At 35.0% G+C, this 20902-nt stretch overlaps 1 protein-coding gene across 1 annotated transcript; it reads left to right on the top strand.

Moving 5' to 3' along the window:
* The first annotated feature begins 3230 nt into the window (after positions 1 to 3230).
* Positions 3231 to 20115, top strand: irs2a (insulin receptor substrate 2a). Its single transcript, XM_056458838.1, has 2 exons — positions 3231 to 6492; positions 18647 to 20115. The coding sequence occupies exons 1-2, from the start codon at positions 3429 to 3431 to the stop codon at positions 18649 to 18651; spliced, it is 3069 nt and encodes a 1022-aa protein (XP_056314813.1). The 5' UTR covers positions 3231 to 3428; the 3' UTR covers positions 18652 to 20115.
* The last annotated feature ends 787 nt before the right edge of the window (positions 20116 to 20902 follow it).

Raw genomic sequence — 20902 nt, 5'->3', positions numbered from 1 at the left:
ATCTTGCATGGGTAAACTTACTAGCAGAACTGCACATTGGGATGCTTTTGTAGACTCTGTCTAAAGTATATAAATCAGAATAAAATGCAAAAGTAATCACTTTGGTAATCTAAAATACTTTTCAGATTTAACTGCAATTTGATTACAACCCAACTGAAATACAGCTACTCATATTTTATATTAAATAAGTTACGTAGATTGAATTACTACCCAACCCTGTAAGTAGCTACAAAAAGATGGTGCATTTATAGAGTATTTTTGTCCATGACTCTGAATAAAGCTATTATCTGCTCTGTAATGCATATTTATGAATATCCTGAAAATGGATGTACAGTGCATCTTTCTATATACACAATCTGTCAAGGTACACAACGTTTGGTCTTCAGACTAGACTATTATCTCATTGTGGATAAATACAACATCTCTTGGATTAGAAGCACATCTAACATACTAATCTGCCTTACAGAATCTACTCTTGGATAATCAGTCTAATTAGTGGACTGTAAACAAATTTGAGATGAAAGAGTTACCTTTGCCCATCATAAAAAAGCATGGGATTGACAGGGTTTATGGATATTGCCATAAAAATGTTTTTGCATATTATATTAATTAAAAAATATAATTTAAATGTATTTTATTGCATTTTATGATATTAATTACACAACATTATTTACAGCTATTACAGTTTTTCCAACTGCTACACAGAATTCTACAAACAATTCCCAAAACTGCACACGCAATTGCCTGTTTCCTTCAAAATGTAGCACTGTATTCAAATGGAAAACACGTCCTTCATAATAGTAAATGTTGTAATATATCATGTAAGCACTGTTGTTCTAAATCTACAGTTCTTTGCTCTTTTTATAGGCTTATCTTTTCTTAACAATGTTCTACAGTGAAAGCAATCCGCTGAGAGGAGTAAAAGGTACACTGTAAACATCAATGCAATGTAGAAACAGAAAATATTTAGTAGGGTAAACATACTGTTGTACAGAGTAGCATACAACAAAACCATAATGACATTTATGGCTTAACTAGGTTAATTAGGTTCATTAGACAAGTTAGGGTAACTAGGCTAGTCATTGTATAATCATGGTTTGTTACAATATAAAACAAATTATTATTAGATTTGGATTTCAAAACTGCAGTTTATTGGTACGTGAACAGTAAATTTAGTGTTATAATTTTATTAAAGTGATTTTCCTTTTTAATATAAGCTCATTTATTAATCAGAATAGTAAATATATTCAATTATTTCCTTAATCTTGACCCCACATTAGCTTATGCTTTCACAAAGATGTTGGATGTGTCTTGCCTAAGTAGATTTGTTGTGGATAAGCTTTGATCAATGGGTTTTACTTACATTACTTCATCATTATACAAGATTAGAGTTGCTAATGTTTCAACATATGCTGCAAAAAGAGAGATCATATTAGATCACCAAACAACATCAGCCACAACAGATTCTGATCTGATTCTGAGCACAATGCTTATTAATCCATAGGATTTGATCATGTTTCATGTGACAGAGCTGGTTAACAATAGACAGCTGCTCTTAAAAAAATCCCAAGATCTTTTCTGGATCAGCCATGCTGTTTGCTTACCATAATCTTCTTTAGTCCAGATTATAAAACAAATTACATAGCTGCATCAATCAGCCAGTGAACTCATTCTGGGTTTTGCTGCACTGGTATAAATGGCTAGGTCTACATATACATATTATAAATCTGATGTCTTATTTGGCAAATGTCCTTCATATAGTTGCATCTAAAATGTTGAATCTTTTGTTGGATTACACTTATACTATTTATAAAGAATCAGCAGACTGAAGTACTGCGCTGTGACTTGATTTGGAATTTTGGCAGAGGAAATATACTTTCTTGTGAAGAGAGAAACATTTAATATGGTGTTATGCAACAGGTTCGTTAAAACATTTCAGGTGTTCTCAATGGATTTAAAAAACAAACAAGATTCACCTTTTCTTAAAAGCAAAAAGACAACCATACTTGATTTATGACATTATTATTTATAATTGAAATGAATGCAGTTAGATTGATGAAATGTATTTAGAACTTTACAGCTAATAGTTAAATTTAAGGTGTTTTCATGCTCAATTGATAATATAAATTAATACCACAAAAATGGGTTTGTGGTTAATGCAAACTGTTGCTCTTACAGTCACCGTGCTGCGCCTATATTACTAAACGCAAGTTGAAATGGAGTTGAAATAGAGCTAGGCAATAAACCGTTACGCGACTATTAAATTATATTTTCAACATTGTGTTGTTATGATACGCTTGACCGAAGGGTGGCGTATGTTCACTTCTACATGCTAGTATACGCAGTATTTGTTTTCCTTGGAACAAACAGATCGATTTCTTCCATTCCAGAAAGTTCCGAGACTACCTAAAGTAAAAATCTGATTTTAAAATAAACATAATTCATTTAAAACACACTTTAAAGGTAGATTGTGTCACACTGTATTTTCGCAAAGAAAATGCAAAAGCTATTGACACCACGGACGAGAGATGCACAACAACATTCCCTATTAAAATCTACAACTAGATGTTGAAGTCTAGATGCGTTCTTCTTGATGTTAATGCGAACAAATGCTGGTTGGAAGTGCTGTTGCTGGACAGGGACACCCAAGTGCATAAAAATAGACTGTCATATGCGTTATGTAACACGCAGCACGCGCATTACGACTCCGCTCTTGTTTACAAGTTAGAATGGCCTCAATTACTCCCTGAACTAAAATAAATGACATAATGCGTTGGCTAAATATTTCCACAATCTAGTTTTAAATGGGCAATTTAAATTGCTAAACAATTCTGAAATAGCTACGCATAGCTTAATATGACGTTTCTGACATCTTTCTGATATTTTTGAATGTACTAGATTTAATTAGGCTGCAAATAAAACATGTCAGTGTGTGTATGTTAACATCCGAAACACTTTTACAGTAAACCAGACGCAACTGCAGCACCCAGTGGGTATGTACAGTAGGCTAGATGTGTCATCCACACCGCGCTGTGTTTTTAGGAGGAGGAGAGAACAGCTTGTGTTCGAAGCGATTTGTCTCATACTACGCCACGGATTTGTCAAAGTGCCGTCATTCTTTTCGCCTAGCCAATGAAGCCAATGACCAACTCATTCGTTGGTTCTTCGGGTACGCCTCTTAAAGATCACACCGCCTTATATGACTGTTTTTCACTGATCCATGATGGGCTGCGTCTACGTCACATGTTGTTTTTTGCTTTAGCTCACTCGGTCACTCTGAGCGAGGAGTTGCTTGTGGAGAACTACAGACATTGCATGGTGAAATTACGCTGAAATCTTCAGTAATCGGTTAAGTTTTTCTTGTTTTTTTTTTTTTTTTACGAATGGATAAGTTTTGGAAACTGAGTAAATAAACTGTAAACGCAAGTATGGCAAGTCCGCCTCTTAAAGGGGGACCCTCGTTATCAAACAGCAACAACATTCATTCAAACAACATACGAAAACATGGATATCTCAAGAAGCAAAAGCACGGACATCGGCGCTATTTTGTTTTGAAAGACACGAGCGACGGACTGCCAGCGCGCCTGGAATACCACGAGAATGAAAAGAAATGGAAAAACAAGTCAGCTCCAAAAAGAGTGATATTCCTCGACTCTTGTTTGAGCATAAACAAGCGCGCTGACGCGAAGCACAGATATTTGATAGCCCTCTATACCAAGGACGAATATTTTGCTGTGGCTGCGGAGAATGAGCAAGAACAGGAGAGCTGGTACGGAGACTTGGCTGATTTATTAAGTAAAGGAAAAGTGTGTGACAGCTCCGTTTCTAGTTCGGCATCCTCTCTGGTGGGCTTTGACGAGGGAAATTACGGAATGATTACACCGGTGAATGCTGCTTATAAAGAGGTATGGCAAGTGAATCTTAAAGCAAAGGGACTTGGGCAGAGCAGGAATATCACTGGAGTTTTTAGGCTGTGTTTAACAAGTCGGACTATTAGTTTTGTGAAACTTAACTCTGAGGTGGCATCAGTTACCCTACAGTTGATGAATATTCGTAGGTGTGGACACTCTGATAGCTTTTTCTTTATTGAAGTGGGAAGATCAGCCTCTACTGGACCCGGAGAACTGTGGATGCAAGCAGACGATTCTGTGGTGGCGCAAAATATACATGAGACCATTTTAGAAGCTATGAAAGCAATGAAAGAGCTGTCAGAGTTCAGACCCCGCAGCAAAAGCCAGTCGTCAGGATCAAACCCCATTTCTGTACCCACTCGTCGGAACCTAAACAATTTACCCCCAAGTCAAACAGGGCTAGTGAGGAGGTCAAGGACGGACAGTACAGCAGCCACATCTCCCGTCACCAAATTTTCTTCTTGTCGAATACGGACTGCAAGCGAAGGAGAAGGTACCATGGTCAGGCCAGTCTCTATATCAGTATCTGAGAATGGAAGCCCAACGACTGTTGGCCGGAACCACATGAGTAGATCTAATACAGTTTCAGTAGGCTGTCGGACATCAGAACCATTACTGCTTAATCACAGCAGGTCCATGTCTATGACCATGTACCACTCTCCCCCATCTGTTGTAAGTCCACTAAGTTTGTCTTCAATCAGTATGAATGATTCTATCTCAAACACAGCACACAGACCTTCCAGCTGTAGTGGTTCTGTTTCTGGGTCACCAAATGATATTGGCTTTTTATCATGTGAGGATTACAGTTCTAGCCCCGGGGATGTGAGGTACAACCTATCAAACAGGAGTGACACTCCTTCTTCTCTGTCCAGCACACCACCCTCACGAGAAGCCAGTGAGCTACATAGTTATATGGTGATGGACAGGCCATCCAACTTCTCCCAGAACAAGACTGGCAGAGACATGTTGGATGTGGAGACATACAGGAAGAGGACATATTCTCTAACAACCCCGCGGCAGCAGATGGCACACTCCCAGCTATCTTCAGCATCACTTGATGAATACATGTTGATGAGGGCTGCGAACAGCCATTCTGGACGAAGCACAAACTCTGCCTCTCCTAAGGTCTCATATCCAGAAGATTATGGGGACATTGAGATAGGTTCTAACGGTAATATGGGTGATGATGGCTACATGCCAATGACACCAGGCATGGCACCTCAGTGTGCAAAAAATGACCACTACATGCCAATGAGTCCCATGAGTGTTTCAGCACCCAAGCAGATCATTAACCCGAGATCTCATCCACAGTCTACAGGCAGTGGCTGCACAGCTAACTCACCCAGCAGTGGATCTCTAGAGGACAGTGGGTACATGAAAATGTGGTCCGGATCCAAGTTTTCACTGGAGAGCTCAGATGGCAAAGCAGCGAATGGAGAATATATGAATATGTCACCTGTTGACACATCCATCTCACCCACACTACCAGAATATTTTATGGGTCAGTGTGAGCCAACACAACGGCCCTCCCCAACTCAAAGTATTCGCTTCAATAAGCAACAGGTGCCTAAAAGAGTAGATGATAACCAGTATGTTTTCATGAGTCCTCAGAACCAAAATCAAGCAGAAGAGGCCCACAGCATTTCTTCTCTGCCCCCCCTCCATCGCGCTGATGGAATGGCACAGAGATCAAAGGTCAACAGGCCCAATAGGTTATCTCTGGACACTCTAAGGATGCTTCCAAGGATGACTGAACATCCTCTACCATGTGAGCCTAAAAGCCCTGGAGAGTACATAAACATAGACTTTGCTGCTGCTACACAGTACTCTTCTCAATCTATGGTCTCTGGGGAAAGCCAGGCCTCACTGTCCAGCCTCAGACAGGGATCTCCGCTCTCAGACCACATGAACCTCAACCAGAGTTCACACTTTCCTAAACTGTGTGAAATGAGTAGTCCCCTCATTGGACTGCCAGAGCTGGCCGAATGCCCATGCCCACCTGATGATGGGACTTGTTTTCTCAATGAACGGAGAAACTCACCATGCCCCTCTGTATCAGAAAAAGGTAATTACACTGAGATGAATTTCAGCAGTGGTTCCCTTGAAAATCAAAGGCTTAACCTGGGCAACCAGGGGGTTTCAAAAGGAATTGGCGCTTTCTTGTTAGCTGCCTCCTCTGTAGATCCAAACGGAGGAGCAAAGGTGATTCGAGCAGACCCCCAGGGCCGGAGACGGCATAGCTCTGAGACCTTTTCATCCACCACCACAGTTGCACCCGTCTTTCCTTCTTTTGCACACAATGTTAAGCGACACAGCTCGGCCTCAGTAGAGAACATCTCGGTACGAAGCAGTGAAGGTTCTGATGAGGAGTACGAGTCTCCTATGTGCCAAGAAATGTCAGCTGGTTATCAGAATGGGCTTAACTACATTGCCTTAAATCTCATGGAGAAACAAGAGACTGGCAATTGTGAAAATCTTGTGGGCTTTAAGACTGGCAGTTGTTGTAAAGCAGGAATAAATGGATTACAAACAACTCCATATGTGTGTCTAGGATTCAAAGAAACTGCAACCACTGTACAAGGTAAGTTCAGATGATATGATGTTCTGATGTAAATCAAAAAGATGACTATAAACTGGTGAAAGATGAAAAGATGATTTAGCATGTAGGTTGAGCTAATATTGAATAAATAATAGCCCAGATTTTGTCACCGTTTGCATTTTTATTTGTTTGCTTTGAACATTGTGGTTAAAGGTCACTTTATTGTTGCTTAAATCTCAGTTTAATACTTCTATAAATAGTTTTATACTAAATAATTTATACTTTAGTAAATGGTACTAAATATAGTTTTATACAAAAATATATATGTGTGTGTATATATATATATGTGTGTGTGTGTGTATATATATATATGTATGTGTATGTGTATATATATATATATATATATATATATATATATATATATATATATATATATATATATGTATATGTATGTGTATATATGTATGTGTATATATGTATATATGTATGAATATATGTGTATATATGTATGTATATATATATATATATATATATATATATATATATATATATATATATATATATATATATATATATATATATATATACACATACACACACACATATATACATATATATATATATATATATATATATATATATATATATATATATATATATATATATATATATATATATATATATATATATATACACATACATACACACACACATATATACATATATATATATATATATATATATATATATATATATATATATATATATATATATATATATATATATATATATATATATATATATATATGTATATGTGTATATATATACACAACTTTATCGCAGTAATTAAACAAAAGTTTTAAACAAAACATTAGAGAACAACGACATAGTATATAACAGTAAACACTAGTGAGGCGTGACCTCTGTCCGCTTGTGTGAGCAAAGAGATAAGATTTGTTTTTTTTATTCAGAGGAATTCCAGCGAAATTTGAAGCATGAGAAACGTGACTGTCTGGCCGCGCGCAGTAAACAAGCCAACTGCGCATACACTATGACGCTGCAGGAAAGCGGGGTGCGCGCGCTTGTTTATTTCCAACAAACGTGAATCGCAGCTTGCCGTTTAATGCTTGTAAACCGTTTAATGCTTGTAAAAGAGGAGTTAATAAGTTAAACGGTTCTCGGGTGATGGAATATTGTGTGGCGAGGGAATTTTGTTTTGAGGTTTATTTGGCTCAAATGTGAAGCAGTGTTTTCCGGTCTGTACTTTCCTAGAAATAAATCTTCAGATTTCTCACAATCTCACATTATATTCTAAATTCCTGTTTTAGTCAAGCATCTAACCAAACGGTTATTCCCCTTAACGGGCATGGTAGTTCATAATTAAAATGATTGAATGTTCACTTATGCCTACACATGACACATTTCTCGCAAAAGTGCGTGCGTTAATTTGTCTACTTGAATTTTATGTGAGCGTGAGATCAAACTGCTGTCACGAGCAGGAACAGTTTTCTGCGCATTATATAGTGCTGCGCCTGGGGCTTTTTCCTGTGCACGCAGTTTTTGCATAGCATCCAGAAAACAACATGCCATGTTAAGAGGCACGTACTTCACATCATCTGGTTCTCCCGCATTTGCATTATGCCTCAGTGGGAAGTAGTGTTGTGGCCTGAAATTATCCTCACTGGTTAAAAGACCGTTCATGGTTGGTAGTTTCATTGCAGGCTGCCTGCTGTGTAAAGATCAGACAGAGGAGGGAAAGTGAACGGCACAGAGTGTTTAACCATTTCTTCAATGGGGAACTAAGCCTTTGTGGAAATGAGTGCGCAGGAGGAAGTGAGGGCTCGTTTGCATTTTGTTTCTGAAATAGACATGTGTTTAGCCACGTCCATGGGTCTACTGAGAGGTACTGGGGGAGCCTTCTTGAGCCATATGCATCAGTCAGGAGGAAAAACAAGCCAGTTGTTTGTTTGTGGGATATATTGTCAGATAAGAGGTTTCATGGTTAGAACTCTTGACGGATAAAGGTTGCTGGGAGAGGTGAACACTCATTTTTTTTGATTTCACCTACAGTTTTAATATTGTTCACTCTTTCTACCCACTGTCAGGCTTTTGTTTCACATACATAATAATAGCATACCGTGCTTTAACAACTTATTTTAATTAGTTTTAATGCAAAACAAAAGACTGTAAATCATTGTAACAATAATAATTATTTGATTTAGGTTCTAATGTATTTATAGGTGTTTATCTATGTAGAAAACCGGTCAGATGCCAGCTTACCACATTAATTACAAATTATGTTTTATTAATTTATAAAATATAAAAACTACTGAGGCAGTGCTGTAATTCAGTCATAATATCAAATTTGTTTACTGACAGTGTTTTGATATTTTGCTGGTTGGATCAGTGAAAATTGAGCACAGGACAATTTTACTAGGGCTAAATTGGTACCCCTGAAGAGATGATGCCCTGGGTGGTTGTCTTGCCTCTTGTCCTGAGGAGTGTGACAACAATATACACAGCTGTAATAGAAGGTACAGAACCAGCTGCATGGGAAAAAGCATGGACCCTCAAGGTAGGGGAGATTTGTACATTAAATTCCTCTAAGAAGACGATAACCTACCTGTTATGCAAGACCTGTGTCATTTAAAGAGCCTACCACAGTCATCCTCCTTGTAAAATTGTTTTAAGTGCTTTTATACCTGTTTGCTCACAAGCTATAGTGATGAATCATTAAATAGTGCTGCTTAATTTAAAATCACAAACAACAGCAGCAGTATATTACAATTAATGCATGTTGTGGTTTTCAGCAGTATAATGCTAATAATGTTACATTTGTGCACTGAGCAATGGAAGTTTAATCTTCTTTAAATGATTCTTCTTATGTTTTAAAAAAAAGAAATATTTTTAAAGTATTTATTACTATTACTATTATTTATTTAAGTTTATTAAGTATAATTTTGATATTTCAACAAATTCTGCTGCTTAATGTCTTATCGTCAGCATGTCCTAATTTCAGTACAGCTTGTTTTGCTTTTGCGTTTATTTTTTTTACTGTTATACATAAATAATAGCCAGGTTTATATAATTATAATAAGCTAAACATCAAATGTAAAAAAAAAAGTTAATTTAGTTAAAAAACATTTAGTTTTCAGCGGTGGGAGGAATTAGCCAACCAATCGATTATTAAAACAATCATTAGTTGCAACCTTACTGGCGAGTATTTCACAAAAGAAACTGTAGATAAAACGTACGTACACAGGGCTAATTTATGTCCGAATAAAGACCAGAAAATGTACCTGATATAACTGAAAGAAGAAATTCATTTAAACATGTTCTCTCTTTCTGTGTGTGTGTATGCAGGCACAATGTGTATATTATTAATGGGTATATTATATGAGCAATGTATATAACCAGCGTTAAAGATGTGATATTTACTGTAAAAACTCAAAACATAAATTCACATAGAAAGTATTTACGAACATTATATTGAAACATCTGTTTATATTTTCCAGAACAACTAACCGTTAAGGGATCAGAAAATATCAATCTGTAAACATGTTTTGTACTTTAAATGAGGAAAATAAACATGCGTTATGGATGTGACCAAAAAAGTCAGCGAGTTTGTAGTATGCAATATACTTTGTAGAAATTCTATGAATTAAACTGCACAAACCAAAAAAAAAAAAAAAAATGCTAATCAAAAGGATATGAGTTGACTCACTAGAGAACAAACATGATTGATTTAATTTCGTTTAATATTTTTGCATTTATGAGGTGAAAGCTTCGTTATGCATGTGACATCCTTTCTGTTATGGATGTGACCGATATGAAATTGCCATTCATGTGACTTTGGTAAATCAAATAAAGTTGTTTAAAACATTTTTAAAGTACTTTAAGACACTTGCTTACAATTGCTCTAATGGGTATATTATGGTATAGAAACCAGTTGCTGCTTTGAGTACATATTTAATTTTATTTAAAATGTTTAAAATTTGATTATCTATCTATCTATCTATCTATCTATCTATCTATCTATCTATCTATCTATCTATCTATCTATCTATCTATCTATCTATCTATCTATCTATCTATCTATCTATCTATTTATTTATATATATATATATATATATATATATATATATATATATATATATATATTTATTTATTTTTATTTTACATTTTTTTCTCTTCCTCACTGGAGCTGTACTCCTTGAGATGATTGTGTCCATTTGCATGTGTGGCAGATGGCTGAGTAGATGTGGGGCTGCGCGTGTGTGTGCTCGCGTGCACCTGCCGCTCTGCTCACCGCAGGTCTGTTATCAAGCATGGCAGCAGCACAGACAATACACTAATGACAGCAGGCCATCTGCTTCTGCCCCAGGACAGTGCTTGTCTCTTGTCCCTTTAGCCAGAGCTTGCTGGGGGATGGGGGAATGGAGAGATAAAGAAACAGCTTGACAGAGAGATAAAGATTTCTTTATTTATTGGGTAATTAAAATCATTGCTATTAATGGTGTTTTGTTCACTTGTGATAAACCAGTTGTGATGAAGTTCTTCAGTAACAGGTTGCATTTCTATATTTCAACCAAGCATATTTTATGTTTTACTGCAATTCCTAGAGAAATTAAATTTTAAATGAGCAAACAGTGGGTTTGCCTTGTTTTTTTCTACCTGGTTGAATTGGTGTAGTAAAGAAGGCATTTCATTCAGAAAGATCAGGAAATGGGGTTAAGAATAGTTATTACAACCTCCTGCTCACTATTTCTGTTTGTTGTCAAAATTGACAGTTGAACCAGCATGTTAAAGAGCCCATATTATGGGTTTTTGAAAATGCCCTTCCATGTAGTGTGTAACACAGCTCTAAGTGAAGTGAAATATCCAGCTAAGGCTTAAATCTGTAAGTGTACAGTGTTTAAAACTATTGATTCATCTATAAAAGAGTCGACTCATAGTGCTTCAAACGAGTCGCCTTGATAACGAGTCATTAGGTGTTTCGCGATGACGCAGCCACGAAACACAAGCCTCGCCAGTAGTTACGCGCGCAAACCAGAGAGATTTGAAACCTGCGGCCCCGCCCACTAACACAGAAAAAACACTAGACACACACACACAGACGCCGCCGGTCAATGAAGTCACGCTGTGCTCAGATGGATAATATTGACAGTCTCTACCCAAAGATGAGTTGTTAACCTGGTACAGTACTCGCGGTTACTCTTTATATTCTCTTATCACATGTAAGCCACGTTAAAAACGCGACGCGTGCCGCTTTGTTTACGGATTTAACGTTAAAGGCTTTTGTGAGCTCGCGTTCCACTGCCGTTTGTCGTTGCTATGGCGATCGATCGTAAGCTAGGAGACAGGAGACTCGTGTCACTTTCCCTAGTTCTTCTGAGGAGCGTTGTGTGTGTGTGTGTGTGTGTGAGAGAGAGAGAGAGAGAGAGAGAGAGAGAGAGAGAGAGAGAGAGAGAGAGAGAGAGAGAGAGAGAGACTCGCGTCGCTTTCCCTAGTTCTTCTGAGGAGCGTTGTGTGTGTGAGAGAGAGAGAGAGAGACTCGCGTCGCTTTCCCTAGTTTTTCTGAGGAGCGTTGTGTGTGTGTGTGTGTGTGTGTGTGAGAGAGAGAGAGAGAGAGAGAGAGAGAGATAGAGAGAGAGAGAGAGAGACTCGCGTCGCTTTCCCTAGTTCTTCTGAGGAGCGTTGTGTGTGTGTGTGTGTGTGAGAGAGAGAGAGAGAGAGAGAGAGAGAGAGAGAGAGAGAGAGAGAGAGAGAGAGAGAGAGAGAGACTTGTGTCGATCTCCCCAGTTCTTCTGAGGAGGGTTGTGTGTGTGTGTGAAAAAAGCCTTACACTATGAAGCGTGTATGCACTGTGACTACTTTTATATAGTTGATTACCAGCTGGGCATTTCACTCTGTCTCGTGCTGAAGCCTGTCACTGTCGACCAATCGCAGCAGGCTGTCATCGGTCCAATCAGCGCAGATTAGCTTCGCGCTGAGGAGGGGGTTGGGAACAAATGAATCGCTGAACGATTCATATGGGAGTCGTTGGGATAATTAGGTAAAAATAAATGCAGATTATAAGACCATCAAAGTGTTTTATGACCTTGCATGCATATTAGACTGTTGTTGGAGACCCTTACAACCTAAATATGACCCTATTTCATGTATAATATGGGCTCTTTAAGTATATTAGCCACAACAATTACCTCAAAATCATGTAATCTGATCATTTAACTGAAAACAAACAGGAAGTGCATTTTCAGATTTCTATTAAAGATTAGAAGGGCAAACTATCTGTTTCTTAATGACATGCACAGATGATTTGTTCATCACAAAACTAGCATTGTGAGCTAACAAAATCATATATGGTTAGTTTTGATTTTTTGGGGACTTTAAAATACATTTTTCCGTTCTGTGATTTTTGGCCTCAACACTATTTCGACTGAATGTTTTATGATGCTGACATTTTGTTGCATCACTAGTATTAAGATTGTGCAACCGCTGATCTATTATAGAGAATTCTATATAGATCAGTGGGTGCAACGCATATTGCTGACTGACTGTGAATATGCATCACCAGCAGAATAGTTCATACCCTTGTAAACACGTTTTTGTGTAACTTTAGCACAAGGACAGCAAATGTGCTTTTTCTGAGAATTTGGTTACTGTTCTACTACTCTATCAAAAACAACACACCCGTCTCTCTCTCTCTCTCTCTCTCTCTCTCTCTCTCTCTCTCTCTCTCTCTCTCTCTTCTAGAGTTCAAGTTGCTTTATTGGCACGACATTTAATACAGTATTACCAAAGCATTTTAAATATGTAATATATTAACATCATCAAATAAAAAATAACAATACAGTAGATAAGAAATGAATGACAGAAAAAAAATCTGATAATACATTTGATAAATATAACAATAATAATATTAATAATAATAATAATAATAAAAGTAGGGTGTAGGGTGTATACATATTTTGCAGCTAGTCTAGATGTCAATTCATCCTCTCTGCGTACATGGTAAAGTTTTTCTGAGTCTTTTAAATAAAAAAATGAATTAATCAATGTTTCAAATTGGGAGAAAATATTTCTCTAGTTGTGGTGTATTTGGGGCAGAACAGAAAGAAGTGTGTTTCATCCTCTATTTGATTTGTGTCACACTGTTTACATATTCTCTGTTCTTTGGGAGTCCAGGATTTCTTTTATTTCTGAGGCCATATTAGAAAGGCCATATTTAGAAAGAATGTGTTTTTCTTTTAATTGTTTTAATGATAAATAATTTGCCAAATAGGTGGTTCTGTTTAGGGCCGGATAACATTAAAGTATAGCTTGGAGGTTGAATTCAGTTTTTAGTTTTTAATCATAATTATATTTTAATGTCTTGTCAATGTGTTGGTGAAGGTTTTGATTGGGGGCGTGTCGGTTCGAGTTTTCTTCAGTAGTTCTGATACGAGCGTGTTTAGAGGATGGTCTCTTTCTCTCTAACATACATATATAATTAAAAAAAAGAGTAAATAGTAGCAGTATTAAAAAAACATTATATTTATATATAATAATTAAATAAAAAATAAATAATATATCATATTATTCAATACATCATAAAATTATTCAATATATCACATTATTATTTAATATATCGCATTGTTATTCAGTATATCATATTATTATTCATTATATCATATTATTCATACAAATCAATAAAAAAATAATGATAGATCAGAATACACTGTACATTTAGCAATCAACCTTTTAGGATAAAACAGTAATAAAAACAATAGTAATCAGTATATTTACAATGATTCAATTATAATAATCTAGATTGTGCCGCTGGAAGGATACAGTCAGTTTTTTCCACTAGTAGTAAATACTGAAGCTGTGTTTTGTTGTCTAACTCAGTGAATTGTGGGTAAATGCTCTGTAGTTTGGGATAGAATGTTTCTCTGTTGTGTTGATGGTTTGTGCAGTAAGTAAGGAAATGTTCCTCCATCTCCACCTCTGCCTGGGCACAGTGTGGGCAGATGCGGCTCTACAGTTTCTACAGTCAGACTGTGAGCACTCAGCCTGTATTTGGTCATTGTTCTTCTTAATTTTCTGTCCTTTACCGCACTCAGATATGTTGCTGTGGTATAAGTTCTATTTAGGTCTAAATAACATTGATGTTTATTTAGTTTTCCGGCTGCTTCTTTCCAGTAAATCAGATACTCTTCTTTTTGTGCATTTATCATTTGATTGGGCTTAATTCTGTGGATGAGCATGTCCGTGTCCTGATGCTGCCTGCTGTTAGTCATATTCGTTGTGTTGGTTTGTGTTTGCAGCTTCAGGACCATCTGAATTAGGGGGCTTTTTTCAATGTCCATTTCTTGGTTTTTGAGGGCTTTAAAATGATGAGAGTTGCGCTCACTCATTTTTATGTGTTTCCAAAATTTCACGGCTCATTTCTCAATGCGCATGAGTAGAGGATACTGGCCTAATTCTGCCCTGCATGCGTTGCTGGGTGTATTCCTCTGTACCCTTAGGATGTTCCTACAGGACTCTGCATGTAGGCTTTCAATTGGATTCTTTTCCCACTTATCAAACTCATGACTGAGGAGAGGACCCCACACTTCACTCTCGTATAACACTATAAGTTCAATCACTAACTGGAAAATTTTGAGCCAGAACTGGAATTTCTATTTGTGTTGTTTTTTTTTATTTATTTTTTTTATTTTGATTACGTAAAAGGCCCTTCTTGCTTTCCTTTTCAGTTCATTCACAGCCAAATAAAATTTTCCATTAGCACTTATTTACCTCTCTTTCTCTCTCTCTCTCTCTCTCTCTCTCTCTCTCTCTCTCTCTCTCTCTCTCTCTCTCTCTCTCTCTCTCTCTCTCTCTCTCACACACACACACACTTTTATAAACGTTTCTTTTTTATATAAAAATTGTTTATCTTTAACATTAAGTTTATTGTTGTTTTATGTTACTTATATCTAATAAAGGGTTAATAATGACTATACGATTTCTGATGAATGATTTCTTATAAGATATGAATTAATAACACAGTTTAATAACACAATGCCATTTGCCATAGAAAAGTGGTATAAAATACATAAATCCTTCACCCTTGCACCTTTGAAAATGCTTTTTTTGTAAGTAGCTTTGCGATAAAAGTGCATACACAACAAATGTAAAAGTTCCCAAGCTTATAGTTCAACCAAAAGTCATCATTTACTGCTCCTTCACTAGTTACTGACCTGCTTAAGCTTATTCCTTTTGTTGAACCTAAAAAAAGATGTTGAGAAATGCTGAAAACCTTGTAACTATTCATTTCCAAAAATGAAAAAAAAAAAAATAAATAAAAATAAATCATTTCCAGAAAAATGAAACACCTTAATGTTTGAAACCAATTGAGGGGGAGTAAATAGTGAGAATTTTCATTTTTGGTGAACTATCCGAAACCGAAATTCGAAACGAAACCATTATTCTTATTGCTAGTTTTAATGTTATTGCTTTTACTAGTTTTAATGTAATCACTTATGCTGCAAATAACAGTGTTATGGCTTATTACTTTATCAAAATTCTATCATTTCTACCTTCATACGCTTCCTCCTGTACACCTAGATTCGTTCATATGCACATGTTCATATGTGAATGTTGTCAGTCAGTTCTTTTATATGTTTGCTTGCTTAAAGGATATATGTAAATATTTTTACATCTCTTACCAGCACAATAACAAAAAGATAAGTAGTATAAAACATGTTTGATGGTAAAGCACAGGTGTCAAATCGTAATTCTTTTTTACCTTTTATAAATGTTGTCGAAGAGTTTTCAAATCTGTTGTGTTATTCTAGTCATATTTGACCAGACATTTCTTTGTTTTTATTAGGGTATGCTTAATGTCATCTCCTTGCAATTCTAATCGGACTCATAACTGTAATCATGGAAAGATTTAAGCAACAAAAAATTGTTAACCCAAGCAGTTCTCTTGGATTCTACACCTATGCAGAGCTGACTAAACTAGGCCGGGATGTTCCTGCCTGAGATAGCCATGTCAACACTGTCAATGTTACCCACATTTAGCCACTAGCAAGAGGAGATTACTCTTAGGGGAGAGTGGGGGATTAGACATTGTTCAGCGGATGAAAGGAGTAGACAGTCATTCATGCAGGTGCACAACAGCCACGTCCTCAAGTAGACATCACAACATTTCCAGGATTGTTTAGCCGAGCCTCATTAGCTTTTGAGTCTCTGACGAATATAGGGCTAGGTTTGAACCCATGGAACATTCTATAAACCTAATTAAATCCACAGCTTAGACTGTTTTTTTAGGGGACCCAGATGCCCTTTTGTTTTACAGTTGGAGGTGTTGTGACATCTCTATCCAGTGATGCGCAAACTAACAGAGCAGCTATGTCATGCATGTGTTAAATACAATATATTTAAAAAGATTGGTGGCCTTTTTTCAATGAAGTAAAGTTACTCCATTGGTAAATTTCCTATTAAATTAGCTAAATTCCATCACAAGCTCTGTTAGCCTGGAAACTGACTCACAGCCACAATTTCTCACCCCACAAAACCATTTTATGGAATACTGTAGACATTAGGATAAATAATAAATCTTTTTTTCTGGGATAAATGATTTAACAAAACACTATTTGTGTTTCTGCTCTTTTTAATAGTAACGGGATCTTTTAACTAATGAGGGTTTTAAAAATCAATTCCCTGTCTGGTATATGGAATTTAAGTCAATTATAAAGGCTATACCTAGTGGATTACTATGTCTGATGAAAGCAGCTCTTAGTTATGAGGCAGGTTCTAAACAATTGTCACAGTTATGCTTATGGAGGAAAATCTATTCTTTGTAAAGAATGCAATAATAAGTTCATACGTCAAGTGTCCCAGTCACATAACTCAATTACTCCTAGAGAAATGTTTTTTTGGGGTTCTATAATTGTTAACATTCAATGGAAGAAAGCATGGTTATTACCATATAAATTCTGTATTCCTAATAAAATAAAAGAGGTGCACTTATTATATTTACCCATGTAATGCACTTTTATCCAAATATTATGATGTTACTTATATTTGCACGTTTTGTAAGAATGAGTGTGAAGACATTTATCACTTTTTTTCATACGATGTATCATTGTTTTGGAATGATTTAAGTTCATAGTGCTTTTCCAAGGTTAAAATGAGTGGTAATTTGCACCTTAAGGACGTTATTTGTTATTTTGAAAACTAAAACAAGTTGTTAGAAGCCACTGTGAACTTTCTTATATACTTGCTGGGAAATTTCTAAAAAAAAATCCAAACTTTATAGAATTCCTATGTGAAATAGAACATTTAATTAATTCACTTAGATTAATTGAAAATAAGAAATGTGCTTCTTTCTTGAGCAAATATGATGAGATCTTTCATGCTACTTGAATATTTATCTCTTTTTTTATTGCATTATTTCTTTCAACTGAAAAAAAAATATGTATTTTATTTTGGTTTTGCTCTTGTGTATCTAACCTGATTGTGTAAAAGAACTGTTATCTTTTACTTTATTCTAAGTTGTATTATACAGTTTCTTGAAATCAATTTAAAAATGCATGTTTATTCCCCAGTTCCAATCATCACTAGCTGCTGCTGCCTAAAGCATTAAATGATGCATTATAGGCTGTGGTCATAGCTGTAGGTATCATCATCACACAAACTCGAAATCCCATCAACTGAATAGAACGCCACCATTTAGTTGAGTGCATGAGCCTTTTTGGCCTTTAATGGCAGCTGTAACCTTGCTGCTCCATAGGCATAAACATGTATTCATGTAATAAATGTATTTCTGATATATGCACCTTGAATATTTTTTGAAAAATAAATTAACCAAAGTTCCAAGTTCAGTGTTAGCTACAGTATTGTTATTCCAGGCAATCATAGGTTTGTACTTTATATTGTGTTGTCAGTGGATGTATTGTACATTTAATAAGGTTGATTTTGCTGGTTGGGAGTCTAAAATTGACTTAAGGAGACTGAAACACAGATTCCACCCAAATATTTCTTAGTTGAGCTCTTAATAAAAATCATTTATATTTAACTATACTGTTTTGAACTTAAAATATAGCCCTTGAAAAATAAAATAACATTAAGCTGAAATGAAAGATAAACTTTTTAATTGGATGAAGTACTGTTTGAATTTTCTTTCAGTGCAGATTTAAAGAAATCTTTCTTTTCTTCTATACAGACTGAGCAAGAAGCAGAGGTTACTCCTAATGCTGAGGGAAAATGGAAGCTCAACCATTAACTGGACTAAACTGGTCTGGCCTGGACTATGCTGCTGTAAATGAACCGTGACCTTTGCACCTCATCTTAAAGCTGAACGTCGGATGGATGTGTTGTGATTACTCCTACAAGGCCAATGTGTTACTCCTGTTTTTCCAATCTGCATCAATTTTTAAGCTGCTGCTCTTTTGTCATGAAATGTCATGTAATGAACTTTTATTGTTGTTGATGTGAAAACTTTGTTTAATTCTGAAAACATATTACATTGTTTTATTTTGCAATTTGTAAACTTATTTACCTGACCTAAACATCCTGACGGTACCATTTGCCCTGTTGTACGAATTGCCACGTGTGTCATTTTAGTTATTTAAAAAGATTAGATTTAAAAGAAATCTATAAGTCCTCCCCGAAAAAATGATTTGTACTAATGCACGTGTTTCAGAAGAGATAAACAATCATTTTAATTTGAATGTTCTCATATGACCAATGCCTTACTCTCTTTGTTGACAAATTTATGACTTCTTATCTGGACTTAAACAATGAAAACATTTATTATATTAACTCTATTTTTCTAAATATTTAGTTTATTAAATAATCACTTATTAAGTTGCTACGTCAGAGCCCTTTCTTGATATGGAGAATGTCTTGCCACTTTCTTACAGCAGATGTGGTTACTGCACAAATTATTTAATATTTACTCAAATGTTATATTTATGACCATGGTCAATCTTTTGCTCCTATTTTTCCACAGATTAATTGTCACCTAAATCTTGGCTATTTGTTGTACATCTGCCTCATTTCATATGAATATATTTGGAATTGTAATATAATGAATGCTAACAGTGACTGCTTCCCATTCCCATAGCATGTTGCCAGTTAACTTGCCGAGATTAAAAACATATTCACTCGACTGTACAGATGCACAGAGCTTTTAACAACAGAAAATGCTATAAAAAGCTGTTTTCGACAGAGAAAGACAATCTTGTTCTGAAATTTTTAAATAAAATATTGTTCAAATAACCCAAATGACATTGAATAATCACTTTAAAATTAACAATTTCTTTCTATAATTTTTCCGATAGAAAATAAACACATTTAGTAATCAGACTACTTCAGAAATGCTGTTAATTTCCGTACAATGATTACAGTTGAATAGTTGATGCGGGTCTTAAATTGCTCACTTTGTCTTTGGCAGTGATTGTAACATGACACATCTGAATGTAGAGCACACAACCCTCTTATACAGTGTGAGTGACCCAAATAGTGGGGCTGATAAAAAAATTGATCACAACAGGAGTGATTCGTAGATATTGTCTGCTTTTCCCTGAATGTGGTGAACTAAATACAAAGCTGTGACCTGCTTAACATGTTTTCTGCATTCAACGCAATAGTCTCATAAAAATACAAAGCAAACTACATCTATATATATATATATATATATATATATATATATATATATATATATATATATATATATATATATATATATATATATATATGTATATATATGTGTATATATATATGTATATATATGTGTATATATATATATGTATATATATGTATATATATATATGTATATATATGTGTATATATATATATGTATATATATGTGTATATATATATATATATATATATATATATATATATATATATATATATATATATATATATATATATATACATATATATATATATATATATATATATATATATATATATATATATATATATATATATATATATATATATATATATATATATATATATATAATTTTTGTTGATTTTTATTATCATTTTTTTGAGTGACATAAGATAATGGTACACATTCTACTTGATTCTTGGAAAGGTCTTGCTTCTTAGATGGCATCCATTCATTTGTATATGCAATAATTCAAAATCTAAATAGTTTACAAAGTGGAACCAAATGTATAAATGTTATGTTAATATATTTGTTTAAAAAAAAGAGAGATACTGAATTAATGTTGTTTGTACGTTTCTTTCTACCAACTTTCAAAGCTTATTTTATTGCTTTGCTCAACTATATATATATATATATATATATATATATATATATATATATATATATATATATATATATATATATATATATATATATATATATATATTCAACAGTGTTCTTGAAAATCCCGTTTAAGTGTAAAAAATCTAATATATCTATCGTTTGTACGTATCAAAGGGTTAATATATTTTCAATATT

This window comes from Danio aesculapii, chromosome 1 (assembly GCF_903798145.1).
Source record: "Danio aesculapii chromosome 1, fDanAes4.1, whole genome shotgun sequence".
Taxonomy (NCBI): Eukaryota; Metazoa; Chordata; class Actinopteri; order Cypriniformes; family Danionidae; genus Danio; species Danio aesculapii.
Note: the sequence above shows the minus strand (reverse complement) of the source record. Positions and strands in the feature narration are given on the sequence as shown.